A 16270-nucleotide genomic window follows, 5' to 3' on the forward strand; every position below is an offset into this window, starting at 1 on the left:
TTCAGACAACTTGGTTTTGCCTGTCACCTGTGGGACCATTCCCTTTGTTTCTGTGAAGGGCTCATACTTAACATCAAGAAATGATCACCCTAGAACATCATTTTGTGCAAAATGCTGCATGAAGGAGTGTTATTTTTTTCAGGCGGAAATCTGCTCTAAGAGAGACTTTTCCTCTGTCATATTCCCTGTGCCCAGGAGGGAAAGACTCACAGCCACAGCACCTCTGGGTCTGCAGCCCTTGTCCTCAGCAAACCCACACTGCCAGCTCCTCCAAAAGCTGCCTCTGCTTCTCTGGGACTCACTGGGCTGGTGCTTGGAAGAAACAAACCCTGGTGTGCTGAGGACTTGGGCACTGCCATCATATCTGCCTGGGCAGCCATGACAGAGGGGAGGCTCTTGTTCACTACCCTTGGCCTTGCTGTAAGTGCAGCTGCATGCAGTCTGCTCCAGAATGAATGTGATGCAGAGTTTGGAATTTCTTTTTTTTTAAACCTGAGGTGATTAGTCAAAACACTTAAACAATGAATTGACGCACGCTGGAAACTCTTTTCATCCTGTCTGAGGAGCCAAAGCAAAATTATTGGACGTTATTCCAAGAATGTGCCTTTAAGGTTAAAGAATGTGCAAAGTTTCTCGATATCACAGCACGCCTTGAAGATGCTTCACATCAAACATTTCCTGTTTCTGCTGCAAAACATAAAAAAAATGAACTGGGAAAAAGAAAAAAAAAAAAAAAAAAAGCTGAGCAGAGCGGAGGATCTGTCTTTCTATGAAGCCACTCAGATCATAGCTGTATCTTTACCCTGGGTCAAGTTTTTGAGTGGATGGCGCACTTCCTCATGTTAGCTCAACACAGGCAGTTGCTGAGAGATCCTTTCACCCCTCAACAACCTCCTTTGTTATACTGAGCAGCTAAGAACACAAAACCGGGACATTCTGGGAACAGCTGTCACCTCGTTCTCTATTGGAACTCTATTTCAAACTACTAAATAACTACCAGCATCATCTGCTCTATACTGAGAGCCCATCCAGCACAGTTCTATATTCTGCTCTCCTATTGGTAGAAATTGGGTCATGGGCCCACATGTCAGAAAAGTCACACAAGTGGATACCACGAAATGTATTCATTCCATCAGCAGGTCTGCATTTGAGTGGTGTAGCCCCAGGCATGAACAAACTTGGTTGAGAACCTAGTGGAGATGAGGTATCAGAGATGAAAAGATTCAGTGCGCACATCAGGCAAGTTTCTAGCTGTCACATAGGCAGTTTTCTGTTTAAACACTGTATTCTCTTTTGTGAGGGCAATCTGTACAAAGAATAAATTGCAGCCTGCTGATGCCCAGCATCACGAGGATGAGGGCCTCATCTCTGTTTCTGCTCTGCTGCTTTGCTCATGTGGGCCATGCCAGTAACTGAAGTGTAACACAGTGATGGCCACAGACAGCTCTGGTAGCTGAGTTTAGTGGGAGGTTGAGCTCATTTTGTCAGCTTCAAGCCACTTGCAGTGACCTTATCTTACATCCCACCTGCAGTAATCTCATATCAGGACTCTCAGGAGAAGCTGGTCTCATGGAGCTTTGTGTGTTACAGTGATACTTGGCCACTTGATGAACCTGTGGGCTGGTTGGGCTGGCAGCAGCTATTGTGGTCTGAGGGGCTGCTAAGCTCTGCCTTAGCAAATCTTGCCATAAGCTAACTGCCAGGTGAGTGAGAGCCGTCCTGCAATATGACCAGCTGGAAAAGGGAAAGGAAAAAGAGCTTTTGGTGTAGTAGAGTTTTGCCTGGGAAAATGCCATCACAAATTAAAACACAAAAAACATACTTTTTGTCTCAGGCAGTGCCTGGGAATATGAAAAACTGAGAAATCTTCACCAAGATCTCTGCAGTCAATTTGTATTTTCTGAAACTTGAAGAAATATGGAAATGCACAAAAAACTTATAACAAGCTTTGGGTCATTGATACTGCTATGCTGAATGTTGTTTATATTTATATTTGGGTCAGGTTTCTATTCTCTTTCCAAGTTTATCATGGCTACTAATACATATAAGAAAGTTCATTGGCAAGATATACTTAACCAAACTGTGTTGTCAGTAATAATGCTGAAAATATGGAATATTATTTCTGTGGTTGAAATAATGACAGAAAAACTGATGTAACAGAGAACAATTTGCTTCCACTTCTCTACACTGTAGTGGAAGAGCAATGAGAAAAAGGCTATCTTATAGTAAAAATACTAAAACAAGGAAGAACACTATAAGCTATAAGAACTCTTATATCTATCTATCTATCTATCTATCTATCTATCTATCTATCTATCTATCCATAAGAACACTTAAAATAAGATGAGTAGATAACCAGGATGGAGTTAGAAGTTTGGAGCTGATAATTTAAAACAGAGTAAGCTTTTTTTTTTCCCCACTCATCTCTTCCATCTTCTCGGTTGCTGTGATTTTTAGGTCAGGAACTCCCCTTGGAGAATTTTACACTCCAAGTGGTTCGTGTTGCCCTGTAAGGATCACATTACAACCTCCACTGTGATGAAGGCGTGTGGGAGGGGAAGGGCAGAGGAGGTGATGCATAAACACAGTCAGCTATACGGATTCTGGTCCTTCTGCAGATTGTGGCTCCAGTTCAGCATTTCAGAATGCTTCAGAACACAAAAATCCATAACTGTCCCTTTGACCTGAGCTCTTTTTCAGCATTTGCACTCCTTCTGGGTTGTTTCCATTTAAAGAAGAAAAGTATGTCAGAAGCAGGTACAGACTTGGAGACTCAATCAAGGAGACTATATGACCTGGTACCTATGGCAGTCGTGAGACTTTTCTGTTCTTGGTGCAACCCTGTTTATTTACTTTATACAAAATCCTGTTTCCCTAAGCAGAATAAGAAAGAAAAGTACAACCAAGCGAGCTGCTTGCACGGTACACAATACCCACATCCTCCTCTCCAACACAAATCTCTTTGGCCATGGTTTCACAAAACAAAGCATTCTGCAACAATGCTGGCTTGCAGTGCTCCTTCTCCCAAGCCCCACTCCCATGCTGCGAATTCAATCAGGGACTTGATCTGTCTTCAGAAAATTCTGCAACATATGCCTTGCTGTTTTCTCAAACTGAATAACTTTGCCAGCCTAATTCAAAAGGAGTGCCAGCACAACGGAGGGAGTAGCAGCATCAGATTTGGCATACTCTGCTGTATGAAGAAGCTACACACACTGCGTTAGCCTTGATGTCCCTATCTGTTCATGCTCAAAGACAATCTCTAGCCTCCAGACTGCGCTGTGTCTCCTGTGACCTAGTGGGGTGCTGCAGACAGCAGAAAGCTTCAGGAAGGAAAGTGAGGAGGGCCAAGAGTCCAGCAACTGCAGTTGCTATCTCAGGAGAATTTTATTCAATAGAGCCTCAGCCAGTTTTACCCAGAAACAATATTCCTTAATCAGGATCTAAATATGAAAGTTTGAATGTTCAGCTAATGCTGTCATACCAGTCAGCAAAAGTGATGGCAGCCACTCCAGTCATGTAAAGTAGCATTCATCTGTGAAGTGGTTTTCACAGTCATTACTGAAGAGTAAACGAGGCTCAGCCTGGCTCCTGCTGAGTTTAGGACACAAGCTGTGACGAGCAGATGGGTTATAGTTCCTTCCCCCATCCTCTGGTATTTAGATGGCATATACCCTTCAATAAGCTCTTTGTCCTTCAGAGAATGCCCTGCACTGGTGGTAACCACTGTTCAGTGTTAGAACAGCTATAGGCTGGCTTTCAGTCAACAACTGCAATGTATAGTAGTCAGTTCACTGGTCACTGAATGCTCATTTCATCACTGAAAGTACTACTGGGATGCACACATCATCATGAAATAGATCAAAAACATATCTGAAAAAAAAGGAAAAATTACCCCGTCCGGGGGCGGCCGGCCCCCTTTTCTGACTGGATAGAAAGGCAAGATGCTGTGGATCTCCTGTTAAAAATGACTGCAGCACAAACATCTGTACTAGCTGTGCCCACTCCTTGTCATGGCAGAAGGTAGGTCCACTCTCTAGGTGTCAGTGGTATAACCTCCTTGTACAAGAGAAAACAGCAGCAGGAACTCAAGTCCTGAAACAGTTTGAATATAAAAGCAAAGAACTCTATTTGTCTAGAAGGAGTAGAAGAGCCTTCACAAAAGCTCGTTGTGTTGGACTATTTCAGCTCATGGTGTGATGCAGAAGAAAATTTCCTTACAATCAGCAGAAGGAGAAGCAGGTCAGCTGGGTCCGCATATATAGCAGCTATTGGCAATTATTAAATCCTCCTCTGCACGTTAGACATTCAGTAATGTGAACATTTAATTTTGGTGCCCATCAGACTTTCTGAAGACCTTTACTCTTGTTTATCTTTTATCCTTTTGTAACAGGTTTCAGCTACAGCATTGGCCATAAGACACTTCTGCAAAGATGCAGAAGACATCTGCTGTTTGGGGTTAACCTACAAACGCAGGAGAATTGAACTCATTCAGTGTAATTTTAAATAAATTCATGTCATTTGACTTATGCATGGTTCTATGAACTCACCTGTCCACTCGTAGCTGGCAGACAATGCTCAATGCATCTACAACTCCTTCTTCCTTCAACTGCTGACAACCAATGGCAGTGGCGATAAAACACCCAGTTCTTCCTATACCAGCACTGAAAAGAGAGCAAAATTTAATGAGTGGAGCAAACTGATTGAAGGAATTAATTGGAAAACATTACACAGACAGGGAAAACACTAAAAATATGACGTGTTAAATTACTGTAACCAACAAATTCCTACCAAGGAACCTCATTTTCATAGATAGAAATGAAAGGGTGAGTTCTTCCAGCTGTCAAACTATTGTGGGCAATTCACGAAGTTTACACACTTCCCATTTGCACACAAGTGTATGGTTAGAAAAGCAATCTCCATTATCTTCACAAAGTCCAAATATTCTCTAGCATAGTGTAGGCACTGAGAAGAGCAAAAAAAAAACAAAAAACAAACACTTTAAAGGCGTAAGTTAAAGGGACTCTACACTTGAAGTCCTCAAGGACAGAGGAGTTCTGCTCTTCCTCTAACCACAAGGGTAAAAGGACCAAGAACTATGCTGATGAAGTTAACATTCTCTCCTATGATTCTGCGGGAGAGAAAAGGATTTGATACCACAACTCCAGGTTTTACTGATGCCTGCTTGGAAACAGCCATTACAGCCATTATTTTTACCTCCTTGAGTCCCCAGCACTTCTGAAAATCTCTTCCTTGACTATTGGCTTAAGGAATGTGGAATTCGGTGCAGCTCTTCCCTGCCATTCTGCATGGCAGGGAAATATGAGGAAAAAAATTAAAACATGGATTTGGGTCCAGGTGTCCACGCCTGGCTTTAGAGGAAACAGCCAGTTGGTGCCTTGCTTTCTTCATCTCTGCAATAGGTATGAATGCTGCCTGACCCATAAGAGCATTGCAAGTGTTATTTAAATTTAAGCCAGGAAGAATACACTGTCTTAGATGAAAGCTTGATATATATGAGTGCAAAGTGTTAGCAGACCCACACCCATTTGCTACACCTGAAACAAATCACAACCTACTCACTACAGAATGAAAGACAGGAGTGCTTTAGGGACTCAAGAGAGAACACATCCCTCTGGAACTGAGTATTTCCAAGAGGACTCAGCAGTGTTAAATATGTGAGGATATCTAAGCCTACCATGCAGGGTTAATGAGAGATAAATTTGGCAGTGTAAGAAAAGATCAACTGAGCTGAAGTTCCTGAGTTGACAGCCAGTCTTCTTGGGCATTGGTATCTATGAGATGTACCAAAAAAGAGAAGGACAGAGTTTATAAAGAGTTTATAAAAACAAATTTGTAGACATCTGTCTGATGCACAGAGCTAACAAGTTTAAACAATTCAGATGTAAGTGAAATTGAATTGTGGGACAGATTGTTGGTGAATTTGGCTTCACTGATTAAATAGGGTTAAATTAGTTTCTGATTCTATTTCTTCTAATAATTTTAAGAAAAAATCTTCTCCATCTAAAATAATCAAAATATATTTGCTCTCAAAGCCCCTTGTTGCCATTAAACTCAGATTATTTTGATATACTAGATACATATGCAAAGGACAGATTTTAAGGAGCTATTTGCATTGCTTATCACATGCTTTAAATGAACGACATGAATGAGGAAGCTTATATATCTTTCCAGTTAATGCCACTACAGAGACTGTCAAGATTGACTTAAAACTTTTTCCCTTTGGAAATTCTTTTATTTTTGGAGAATCAGAGCTGCTGATTTCAAGGAACAAAACAAATGTTTACTCCTTTTTCATGTGTTTGCAGACCAGGAACTGCTGCTAAGATGATTAAAGCCCTCCTTATATCCCAAGTCCTGAATGGACTCATCAGCGAAGTCTGTAAGACAGCACCCTATGCTGAAAGGCTACAAGAAGACACAGAGAAAAAATGATTTTTTTTTTTTCCATTCATGTCATAATTCCAAGTTTTCAGAGATTATTAAAGCTCTTCTGTTTCAGATTAAGGATAATGCTTGAGCATGTCCTGTAACGATCCATTAGAAATAACTGAGAATTGTGCATTTCTATCTCAGGTCTGAGAAAGTGTGCACAGGCTCTGTAAGGACTGGATGACCTCACTGGCAACTCAGAATAAAATGGAAGAAATGATGTGACAAGAGAATGTGGTATGAGAGGGTTTATCCATTTTATTGCCCATTGCATAGTGAGTGTAGAGATAGCTGTGTTGTTACTGAACTATTGATTTTAATCAAGACATAGATCATCAATCATGAATAAATTCCTGTTCATAATTATAGGCCTTGCTGTCACATGTCTCACACTGGAAAGACACATTGTTCCTCTAAAGACATGACACCCTTAGTAGAAAAATGGGAACCTCATTGTCCATCCACAGATCTGTGCACTGTTTAGAAAAACTACAATTCCTGATGAAAACAGCTGGATACAATTTAGGAAAGTTCCTATTCATCACATTCTGTATTTGCAAAATAATGTTTAAATCTGGCTTCCATTTCTCAACTTCAAAATATAGAGTTGAAAAGAAGTGGCTCAAGATGAAAAGCTCAGGTTTTGATGGACTTGTAGGAATAAATGCTACTATCCCAACTGTAAGAGATGTATCGTGTCTATGAGACAAAGGAAGTAAGGAAACACTGAATTCATTTTATTTTCTGTTTTGCTTCACCTATATTTTCCCACCAATATCTAAGTTTAGCCCTACTTCCTACTACTTATATTAGAACATAGGGCAATGAATCGACACAAAACAATAAAATGGAACGTCCTCAGAATGATTACAAGGACACTGATTGCGAGCTCGTTATAATTTGTGTTAGTAACACTCTTCTCTTGAGAACCATCTGCCTTTGTGAAAATGTTCACAAGTTTTACTACTGGTGTGTTTTGGACTGCAAATTCGTACCCGATGTCTGTATCTTACATTTCATCCAACCAGTCACATGGCATTGCGTCTGACTTAGCTACATAGTAATGTAACAAGATAAAAAAGAAAGCAAATCATGAACTTGAAACAGAAGCAAAATCATCTTTCCAGCTGGTCTTTCAAACACAGAATTAATTAGCAGAAATGAAGAATGGTTCAGAAAGGATTTGCTAGCAACAAGGGAATTCTATCCAAAACTCACAAAGGATCCGAAAAAGTCAATTAGCATGAGGAAGATCTGGTGAATTTTACTCTTCCCTCAATATGCTCTTTGTTTAGGACTGTTTGATGTCATTTTCCATGTCAGTTCTCGAAGAAAAAGGCTGCAAATTACCTGCAGTGCACGACGATGGGCCCTCGGGCAGGTGCTTCCAGCCTGTCCTCCTCTACATCCAGCATCAGCTGCAGCAGTGGCTGGGCACTGTCGGGTGTTTTGTGGTCAGGCCAGGATGTGTACCAGTAGTGTTTCACACTCCGAGACTGACTCCCTTGCTGGAAATAGCATCAAGGTTTTTTATGCATGCTTGTGGTGAGCAGTTCTTTTTATTTTTTCTCAATGTTATGGTAAGAATGTCAAGAGAGATTTAACAATTTGCTTTTATTAGACTGAGGGGATACAACTGAGGGGAACAGACATGCTTCCAGGGACACAATTGTAAGCAAGGTTTGTGCACTTGAAATTTTGGCTGTTTTTCCAGGTACGTAAGCCGTGCTGAGCCCATTCTGTATTGTCACCCAGTTTAGACTCTCCAGCAGAGACTGTTGCTACTTCAACAAGCAAAGAAGGTAAATACAAGCTATAGTAACTTGTATGCTTCCAGCCTGGCAATATGGCTTTGATCCACACCTGGCAGTCAGAGCTGAACCAAATCTCCCCAGATCTCCCACGTCAAGCAAATCTCCCCAGGTCATCACTTATTTATTGCAAAGCTCTATCGGGAGGAGCTCGTGATGGAGTCCTATAGCACATAAGCATTATATGGGCAGTAACTTAGCATCATGGGAGCATCTGCCTTATTTTGCACAGTTAATGTTTAGTCAGAGCCATGAAACTATGAAGTTTTCCTTATGCGCTCCTTACATTTTTAGTTTCTTAAATGGGCTATAGAGGCACCCTGCATATAACATGGACAGCTTATCATTTTTTGGCTGATGTTGTGGTTCTTTCATTAACTAAGATCCCTTTACTTCATCTTGGCAACACTAAAAGAGATTCAAAGCAAATTTAATTCAAGAGAGTGAAATCTGGATGTTTTTGAAGCCTTTTTTTTTTATTGTCAGAATGATACAAAGCAGCAATATGATGTGTTCCACAGCTTTGGTCTCAATTATACCTTGCAGCTGCTTCACAGCTCAGTTACTTCTCTTGTAAAAATGTATGCTCTTTGAAAAAACAGTTTAATTTTATTTAAAATTGAAAACATAAAGCATTAGTAACAAAACTTCTCAGATGCAGATTTTTACCTTTATTGTGAGCTGACGGACAGTATAGTTCTCACATTCTTGCACACTGTTAACAAGGACTTCAACCTTCCCATAGATTCCTCTTTTTTCTGGCCAATAGAGCACACACTTCTGGAAAGCAAACATTGGTCTCGTCAAGGAACTAGATTCTGGAGCCACATTAATTTTTACACAGAATTTCTCTGCCTCAAAAGTGCAGATGAATTCAACCAAAGCGTTACTGACAGTGGAAGCATTCCGAAATAAGACATCCTGGGCTTTTTAATTAATGACTTAGGCCTGATTTTCAGGATCTGAGTTCTCAAATATGAATCTCTATCACTGAATGCTTACAACAGCTGTTTTTATTTTTAAAATCTCACTGAGGTTCAATTGAAGGAACTATTTTATATATTCAAAAATTGAGGATGATTTTTTCCCGAAACCTGAAGATTTATTAAGCTTACTCTTTCTAAAAGGGATTTTCTCCTGAGTAAGATGTTTAGAATTTGTCCTGCCCTCACAAGGCTTTTTATCCTGTTTACTCTCCTGAGCCACGATAAAACAAAGCGTGCAGATGTGCCCTAAGTGCTTACTGAATTCAGCCATAAGTGTTTTGCCTAAGATGTCATCACATCACTATTATACATGGAACAGTCTTGCTACAGTTACACAAAATTAGACTGAGAATTCTAAATGACTCGGTAGTGTTGTATTATTTCAGCAGTGTATCTGACAAGAGTCTCCTGAAAAAATGATGAAATAGTATCTTAAGAGTGAACATTATTTTTCCCCTGCAATAGTATATTTTCAGATCAACTGTAACTTCATATTCATTTCCACTGAAGTATCTCTATGCTTGAAAGCAAACATCCCTGTCATTTAAATACTTCCCTAAAAATAGATGCTCATTAAGTCACAAGTATAAAGTGTGTGAGAACCACATTTTTTGAAACAATGCTCATTTATTAAATTAAAACATAATGTCTAAAGAAAACATTCTCTTTAATATTCGACACAGATTAAAAACAAAACAAACAAACAAAAAACCCCAAAAAATCCAACAGTGAGAGAACAGACAGTCCTACAAGAACAGGAATCCCCCAAATTGTTTGCATTTCCTCAAAAACACTTACTGAAGGAACAGTAGCTTACACTGCACAGCAAAATGATACAATCTCTAATGCAATTAATTGCCATAAAACACAGCTCCCAGCAAATTCTGCTAAAAATGAGCCAGAAACACATCCGACTGTGTTCAAAGTAAATGCCAGGCTTTACCTCCAGGTGTGATCTTTCAGCTGCTGCTGATCCCACCAGCTGATAGAACTGAATGCAAACATCCCTGCTGTATAAATACTTCTCTAAAAATAGACGCCCATTACCTTTAGAGTGCAAGGTGTGTGACAGCCACGTTTTCTGAGATAAAGCTGGCCAATCTGGCTGGTTTCGTTCAAATCAGAGAGTTTCATTCAAATGGAGAGCTACTCGAACATCTTAAATTCGGTGTCTCCCCAAGGACACCAAGAATGGCAATAAAATACTCAGAAAATTGTATGAAAAAAAAGCATTCACCAGTTCCACAATCACCCCATGTGACACACAGCTATTATCATCCGCGAGATCTGCAATTCATGCCCCTCCCTGGGAGTGTAGTTTTCAGTGCTAATATGGGAAAAAGTCTAAATACACAATTGTACCCTGACAATCAACAATAGTTTGGTCAACCCCTGAGACTTCTTGATAAATGAAAGTATGCAATGCAGGCTACAAAGCCTTCAGGGTGTCCTGAAGTTTTTCTTGACTCTTTCCCAGAACTGTAACTGGCAGCTTGTGCTGGGTGGACAATGAAACGGGACCGTCCATTACAATAACTTTCATTTAACAGCCCATCTGCATTTAATGAGATACAATGGATTATTTTTAACACAGTCTCCATGAAGCTTTTTTTAAAGTTCTGCTTGTTACTGCTTTAACAAACAGCTTGAAAATAGAGTTGGGACCAGATATGTAAGAAGCTATATGGGGAAATTAACATTTTTGAAGGTTTATTTTAATAAAGGGATAAAGGCGAAGGTGGGAGGGATAAATAGATCAGATAGACAGAAAATAATATAGAAAATCCCGGGAGCATAAGAAAAAAAAATTGCCTCAAGCTATTACTTGAACCTAAAAGGAAATTCCACTGGTCCCAGGTCAGTGTATTTTAGACCTGGCCAAAAGCCAGATGCAGTGGTTAAGAAGGCTGTTCCGTAACCTCATGTCTGTAGTCAGTAAAGGCTCATCGCCCACTGTATACACCTGAAAAATGGAATAATTCACTTGCTGTTATCATGATAGTCCCCATTTTTTTTTTTTTTTTGCTGGTCCTGTTCCTTCTGTTCTTACAGGCATCTTAGCGTTCCTTTTAAGCACATTCATCCTTCACAGCACTTTCTAAATAGGTCACAGATTTGTGAGCTTGGGGTTGAATTCTCTACACAGTCAGCAAACACATAAGAGCTATGAGCAAGATACTTTAGAAGTTGCTTAAGCTAGAAAAAAATATCCTCAACCAACTTGCACGCCAGCAAGAAGCTGGGACTCTTCTTTCTTCTTCTTGTAGAAAATCTCGTCTTCCAACCATCTCTCAAATTCCCCCTCAGGTCACAATTGCACTGAGTAGCAATCTGCTGGTACTCTCAGCTAATGATTATTTATTTCTGACCTGGTGCCTGACCCTGGCCAGAACAGGAAGTTCATACAACAAACAGCATCTCACATGACTTTTAATTTATTTTGTTTTTTTTCTGCCCTTTCTGACAGGGCCGTAGGCTTAGGTTCTCTTCATCCCCTGTTCTGCCTCCTTGCATCCCAGCCCTCCCAGCTGGGCTTTACATATCAGCTCTGGAGGTGGATCTCTGTGACTGAATGGGACCTGGCTCCACCTCGGATCAGGACTGGCACCTGCTGTTTGCCACTGTCAGCCTGTGATCAGGAGCATGGGATTTTGAATTTGTCAGAAAGCGCTTCTGTTGCAGTCTGGTTCTCCCAGACAGCTCTGCTGAATGGAGAAAAGACTGCTCAGCTGATGGATTATTTACTTGCTTTACTTTCTCTGAATTTGAACTCTACGAACAAAATTGGTTTAACAATTCTCAGACATTTGTGATGGTGCTTTCTTTCAGCTTCAGTTCTCACCTTGCTTATTTTTCCTTATGGCTGTGACAAGAAATTTATACATTAACAGCTTCTATCACCAGACAAACACACAACTAACGAATAATTAGGAGAAAGCTTCAGTTCCACAATCCCTTTTTACTCCTGCCCTCTATTTACTGCCAGTAACTCAAGCACAAGAGATATACTTTAGGAGGGATTGCACAATTTGCATTTATATACAAAAATCCTCAATGTTAGGACCTAATCTTCTTAAGTTTTTCCAAAACCTGAGACATCTCAATGGTGCCGATACTCAAATTATGACTACTCTTTAAAGATGCTTATGTGAACTCTGCAAAAAGTACGGTTTCTGAATTCCAAAATCTATTTTGCTATGCATAGATAAGAATGCCTAGAGGCCAAGGTAAAAATGTTGCAGAAAGAGTGATATGAACTTTAAATAGTGAGTTAACAAGATTGTCCTAGATAATTTCTGACAACAAGATTTCCGTAATCTGAGTAGAACAAACATGCATTATTTAAAGCATCTCTCAGTACTAGTCCTTTATTTTTGCAGAATGCTGCAAATACCTTTTATTTATGCTTCCCAAAATATGTTTCCTGATTTACAAGTATTGTTGCTAGTATATTTTAAAGTAAACAAGATGCATATTATCTGTGGGATACATAGCATGACTGTGGTTACATTGCTCTGTTGTCTTGAATAAACAATCAGTAATATATGAAATTCACATGTCTTGTTGATAAAACTTTGTAAGAACATGTCTTATTAGAAGATTAGAGATGGCAACCTTTTGAGGGTCATTTAGCCCATTCATTAAGAGGTTGAATTATCCTCTGGAGGTTACTATGCTTTTTCCAGTTCTGGTGCCCCTAGCACAAGAAGGACATGGAGCTGTTGGAGCAGGTCCAGAGGAGGGCAACAAAAATGATCAGAGAGCTGGACCAACTCCCCCATAAGAAGCTGAGAGCATTAGGGCTCTTCAGCCTGGAGAAGAGAAGGCTCTGGGGAGGGCATATAGTGGCCTTCCTGTACCTGAAGGGGGCCTACAGGAAAGCTGCAGGGGAACTTTCTCTAAGGGCACGTAGTGACAGGATGAGGGGAAATGGCTTTAAGCTGGAAGAGGAGATTTAGACTAGATATCAGGAATAAATTGTTCACTGTGAGGTGGTGAGACACTGGAACAGGTTGCCCAGTGAGGCTGTGAATGCCCCCTCCATGGAAACATTTAAGACCAGGCTGGATGGGGCTTTGACCAACCTGGTCTGGACAGAGATGTCTCTGCCTATAGCTGAGGGGTTGGAACTAGAGGATCTTAAAGGTCCCTTCCAATGCAAACCATTCTATGATTCAGTGAGGTCACCTAGATTAGTTGAGATACATTTTCATTCATATTAATCCTAAAATTAGAGCCTAGAATTCCAAGTTTTTAAAATTATTTGTTCAAGTAGAAGTTCTCCTTTACAAGGGCAGGCTTAAAGAGCTGAGGCCTTTTAGCCTGGAGGAGGCTTTGGGAAGACCAGATAGTGATCTTTCAATGTCTGAAGAGATGCTATAAGAAAGAAGGGGACACATCTTTGCAGCATCTGTTGTGATACGACAAGGGGAAATGGTTTCAAACTAAAAGAAGGGAATTTTACAGAATCACAGAATCACAGAATCACAAGGTTGGAAACGACCTGCAAGATCATCTAGTCCAACCACCCTCCCATTCCTATCAGTCCCACAAGCACTAAACCATCTCTCGTAGCTCCTCATCCAGGCGCCTCTTGAACACTACCAGGGACGGCGACTCCACCACCTCCCTGGGCAGCCATTCCAGTGCCTGACCACCCTTTGAGAGAAAAAGTTTCTCCTAATGTCCAACCTAAACCTCCTCTGGTATAACTTCTGGCCATTTCCTCGGGTTCCTATTTGCCTGGGAGAAGAGGCCAGACCCTTTTGCACCACAGCCTCCCTTCAGGAAGTTGTAGAGTGCAATGAGCCTCCTGAGCCTCCTCTTCTCCAGACTGAACAATCCCAGCTCTCTCAGCCGCTCCTCATAAGATTTGTGCTCCAGACCCCTCACCAGTGTCGTTGCCCTTCTCTGGACACGCTCCAGGGCCTCAATGTCTTTCTTGTAGTGAAGGGCCCAAAACTGAACACAGTACTCGAGGTGTGGCCTCACCAGTGCTGAGTAGACTGGATATGAGGAAGAAGTTTTTTACAATAAGTGTGGAGAGGCACTGGAACAGGTTGCCCAGAGAGGTGGTGGATGCCCCATCCTTGGAAACATTCAGTGTCAAGCTGGACTGGGCTCTGAGTAACTCAGTCTAGTTGTAGGTGCCCCTGTTCATTGCAGGGGAGTTTGACTAGATGGCTTTTAAGAGTCCCTTTTAATGCAAGCAATCCTATGATTCCTTTGCTGTGCACTCTCCTTGGACAGGCAGATTTCCAACCTGTTCAGACGCTGCGTTCACTTGAGTAAAAGTTTCACAGATTCTGTTTAAAATGCTATAGACATCGTTTATTATTATTATTCTTGCTTACAAATCAATTTTCATTTTTCGTAAGAGTTCAAAATGAAAAAGAACCCAAACAATAAATTTTTGTTCTATGTTTCCTCACACAGCTAAAATATGTATTATATTTTGCTTAGCACTCTACTTTCAAATTATGTTTTCATCCATTTTACAAAAAAATCTTATCACAGTGAGTCCTAACCATTTTTAATCTTAAGAAGGAACTAACTCCATTGGAATCTGTGTTTACAACCATTTTACACATTTCCCCTTCCTATGGCAAATTCATAACCTTGGTATATTCAACTAGGGCATTAATGTCCCAAATAATTATATTTATGCTAAGGACATAACTTTATTGATGAGCTTACTGTTTTCCATATGTGTTTTGTTTCATTTTAGAGCTCCCTCTCTGTATGTTAGTTAGTACATTCTAGTACATCATAGCTGAAGTGTTGAGTGACACATCAACTGAGGAATGGGTCCTATACCTATGAATCTGATCTGGGGGTTTGTTTGTACAGGGCTATATGTGGAAAAGCACATGAACATGCTTTCAAGTATGAAGGCATTTGTATGTGTGAATATTACAAATGCACCTCCCCGAAAATGAGAGGAATGCAGCAGACAGCAGAAAAAAATAGTCAAGTGCTATTACATTAATTTTGTTCTTACCCTCTCCATAGGCAGCTAATACTTTAACAGTTAAATTAATGTGGTTGAGCTTAGCAGTTAGCCAAAATGTTTTCTTTTCAATAGCAGATCAAGGCCTAAGAAGGAACGCACTAATGGTGGGAGAGTTCCTAAGGTTTCTAGACAGGGCAGGACAGCTTGTGCAAACACAGCCTCTCTCTATAGCCTGGGAACTACTTGAGATTCCACCCCCCTTTCTATTAGGAGGAAATGACCACTGGCAGGCCACAACAATGCGGATAAACACCAGAGCTGAGGGACTGCGTAACTCAGGTAAACACAGGGCTTCCTGACACGTTGGAAATCACTGAGCATTTCTTTCAAGTCATTCTTCTTACACAGTGTCAGATGTGAGTGTTTAAACAGTCAGCATTTCCTCAGTGAAATACTTATTCTTTTGAGCAGTTACATCGGGGTGAGTTTCCTATATTTTCAGAAGTAATGTTTTTAATGTAGGCTTCTGGGGACTAACATGAAAAGTCTAATTCAAAACTGCACCTGCTTTGGAAAGAAATCTCTGGATGTTTTCCAGCACCAATCTGTATCTTACATACACCTTTCTTAAAATCATCTGGATTTAAAGCCACAAAGAGTCAAACGGTGGTCAAATGCAGAAGGAAGGAATCGAACAAATCCACCTTTAAACTGAGCAGTGAGTTTGTGTGCCTTGGAAATGCACACACAGTCTTAGTCCCCTGATCTCTGAGACTGGGAACTTTGTCTGAAAAAAATCAATCTCTCTGCCATCACATTCAACTGAATTTGAAGTGCAGGGTAGTGAGTAAGGCAGAGGCAACATGGCCCTTGTGCTTACCTCAAAACATGCTGAAACATGGTAGAAACACCTGCCTGAAGTAGGGAAGCGCTACTTCATCTAGAGCTACTTCATCTATCAGTTTGGACACAAGAAAGAAGGCGAACTCTTTTACACCTGTCTCTTTCCTGCCACAAGCCCTATAAACCACTTCTGTAACTTTCAAACCCTCAAAATAGAGCTTTCT

At 40.6% G+C, this 16270-nt stretch overlaps 1 protein-coding gene across 4 annotated transcripts in view; it reads right to left on the reverse strand.

The window, feature by feature from the left end:
- PTPRR (protein tyrosine phosphatase receptor type R) overlaps positions 1-16270 on the reverse strand; it is a 105044-nt gene that overhangs the window by 3148 nt on the left and 85626 nt on the right. For all 4 annotated transcript variants that reach the window (XM_042816407.1, XM_042816410.1, XM_042816409.1 and 1 more), the window contains 3 exons: positions 8934-9044; positions 7804-7961; positions 4551-4664 (listed from right to left, as the gene is read on the reverse strand). In XM_042816407.1, the coding sequence (XP_042672341.1) occupies positions 4551-4664; positions 7804-7961; positions 8934-9044 (383 nt within the window). The remainder of the gene's footprint in view (positions 1-4550; positions 4665-7803; positions 7962-8933; positions 9045-16270) is intronic.

Source organism: Centrocercus urophasianus, unplaced genomic scaffold (assembly GCF_019232065.1).
Source record: "Centrocercus urophasianus isolate 14NV4802_14NV808 unplaced genomic scaffold, USGS_Curo_1.0 seq_15, whole genome shotgun sequence".
NCBI lineage: Eukaryota > Metazoa > Chordata > Aves > Galliformes > Phasianidae > Centrocercus > Centrocercus urophasianus.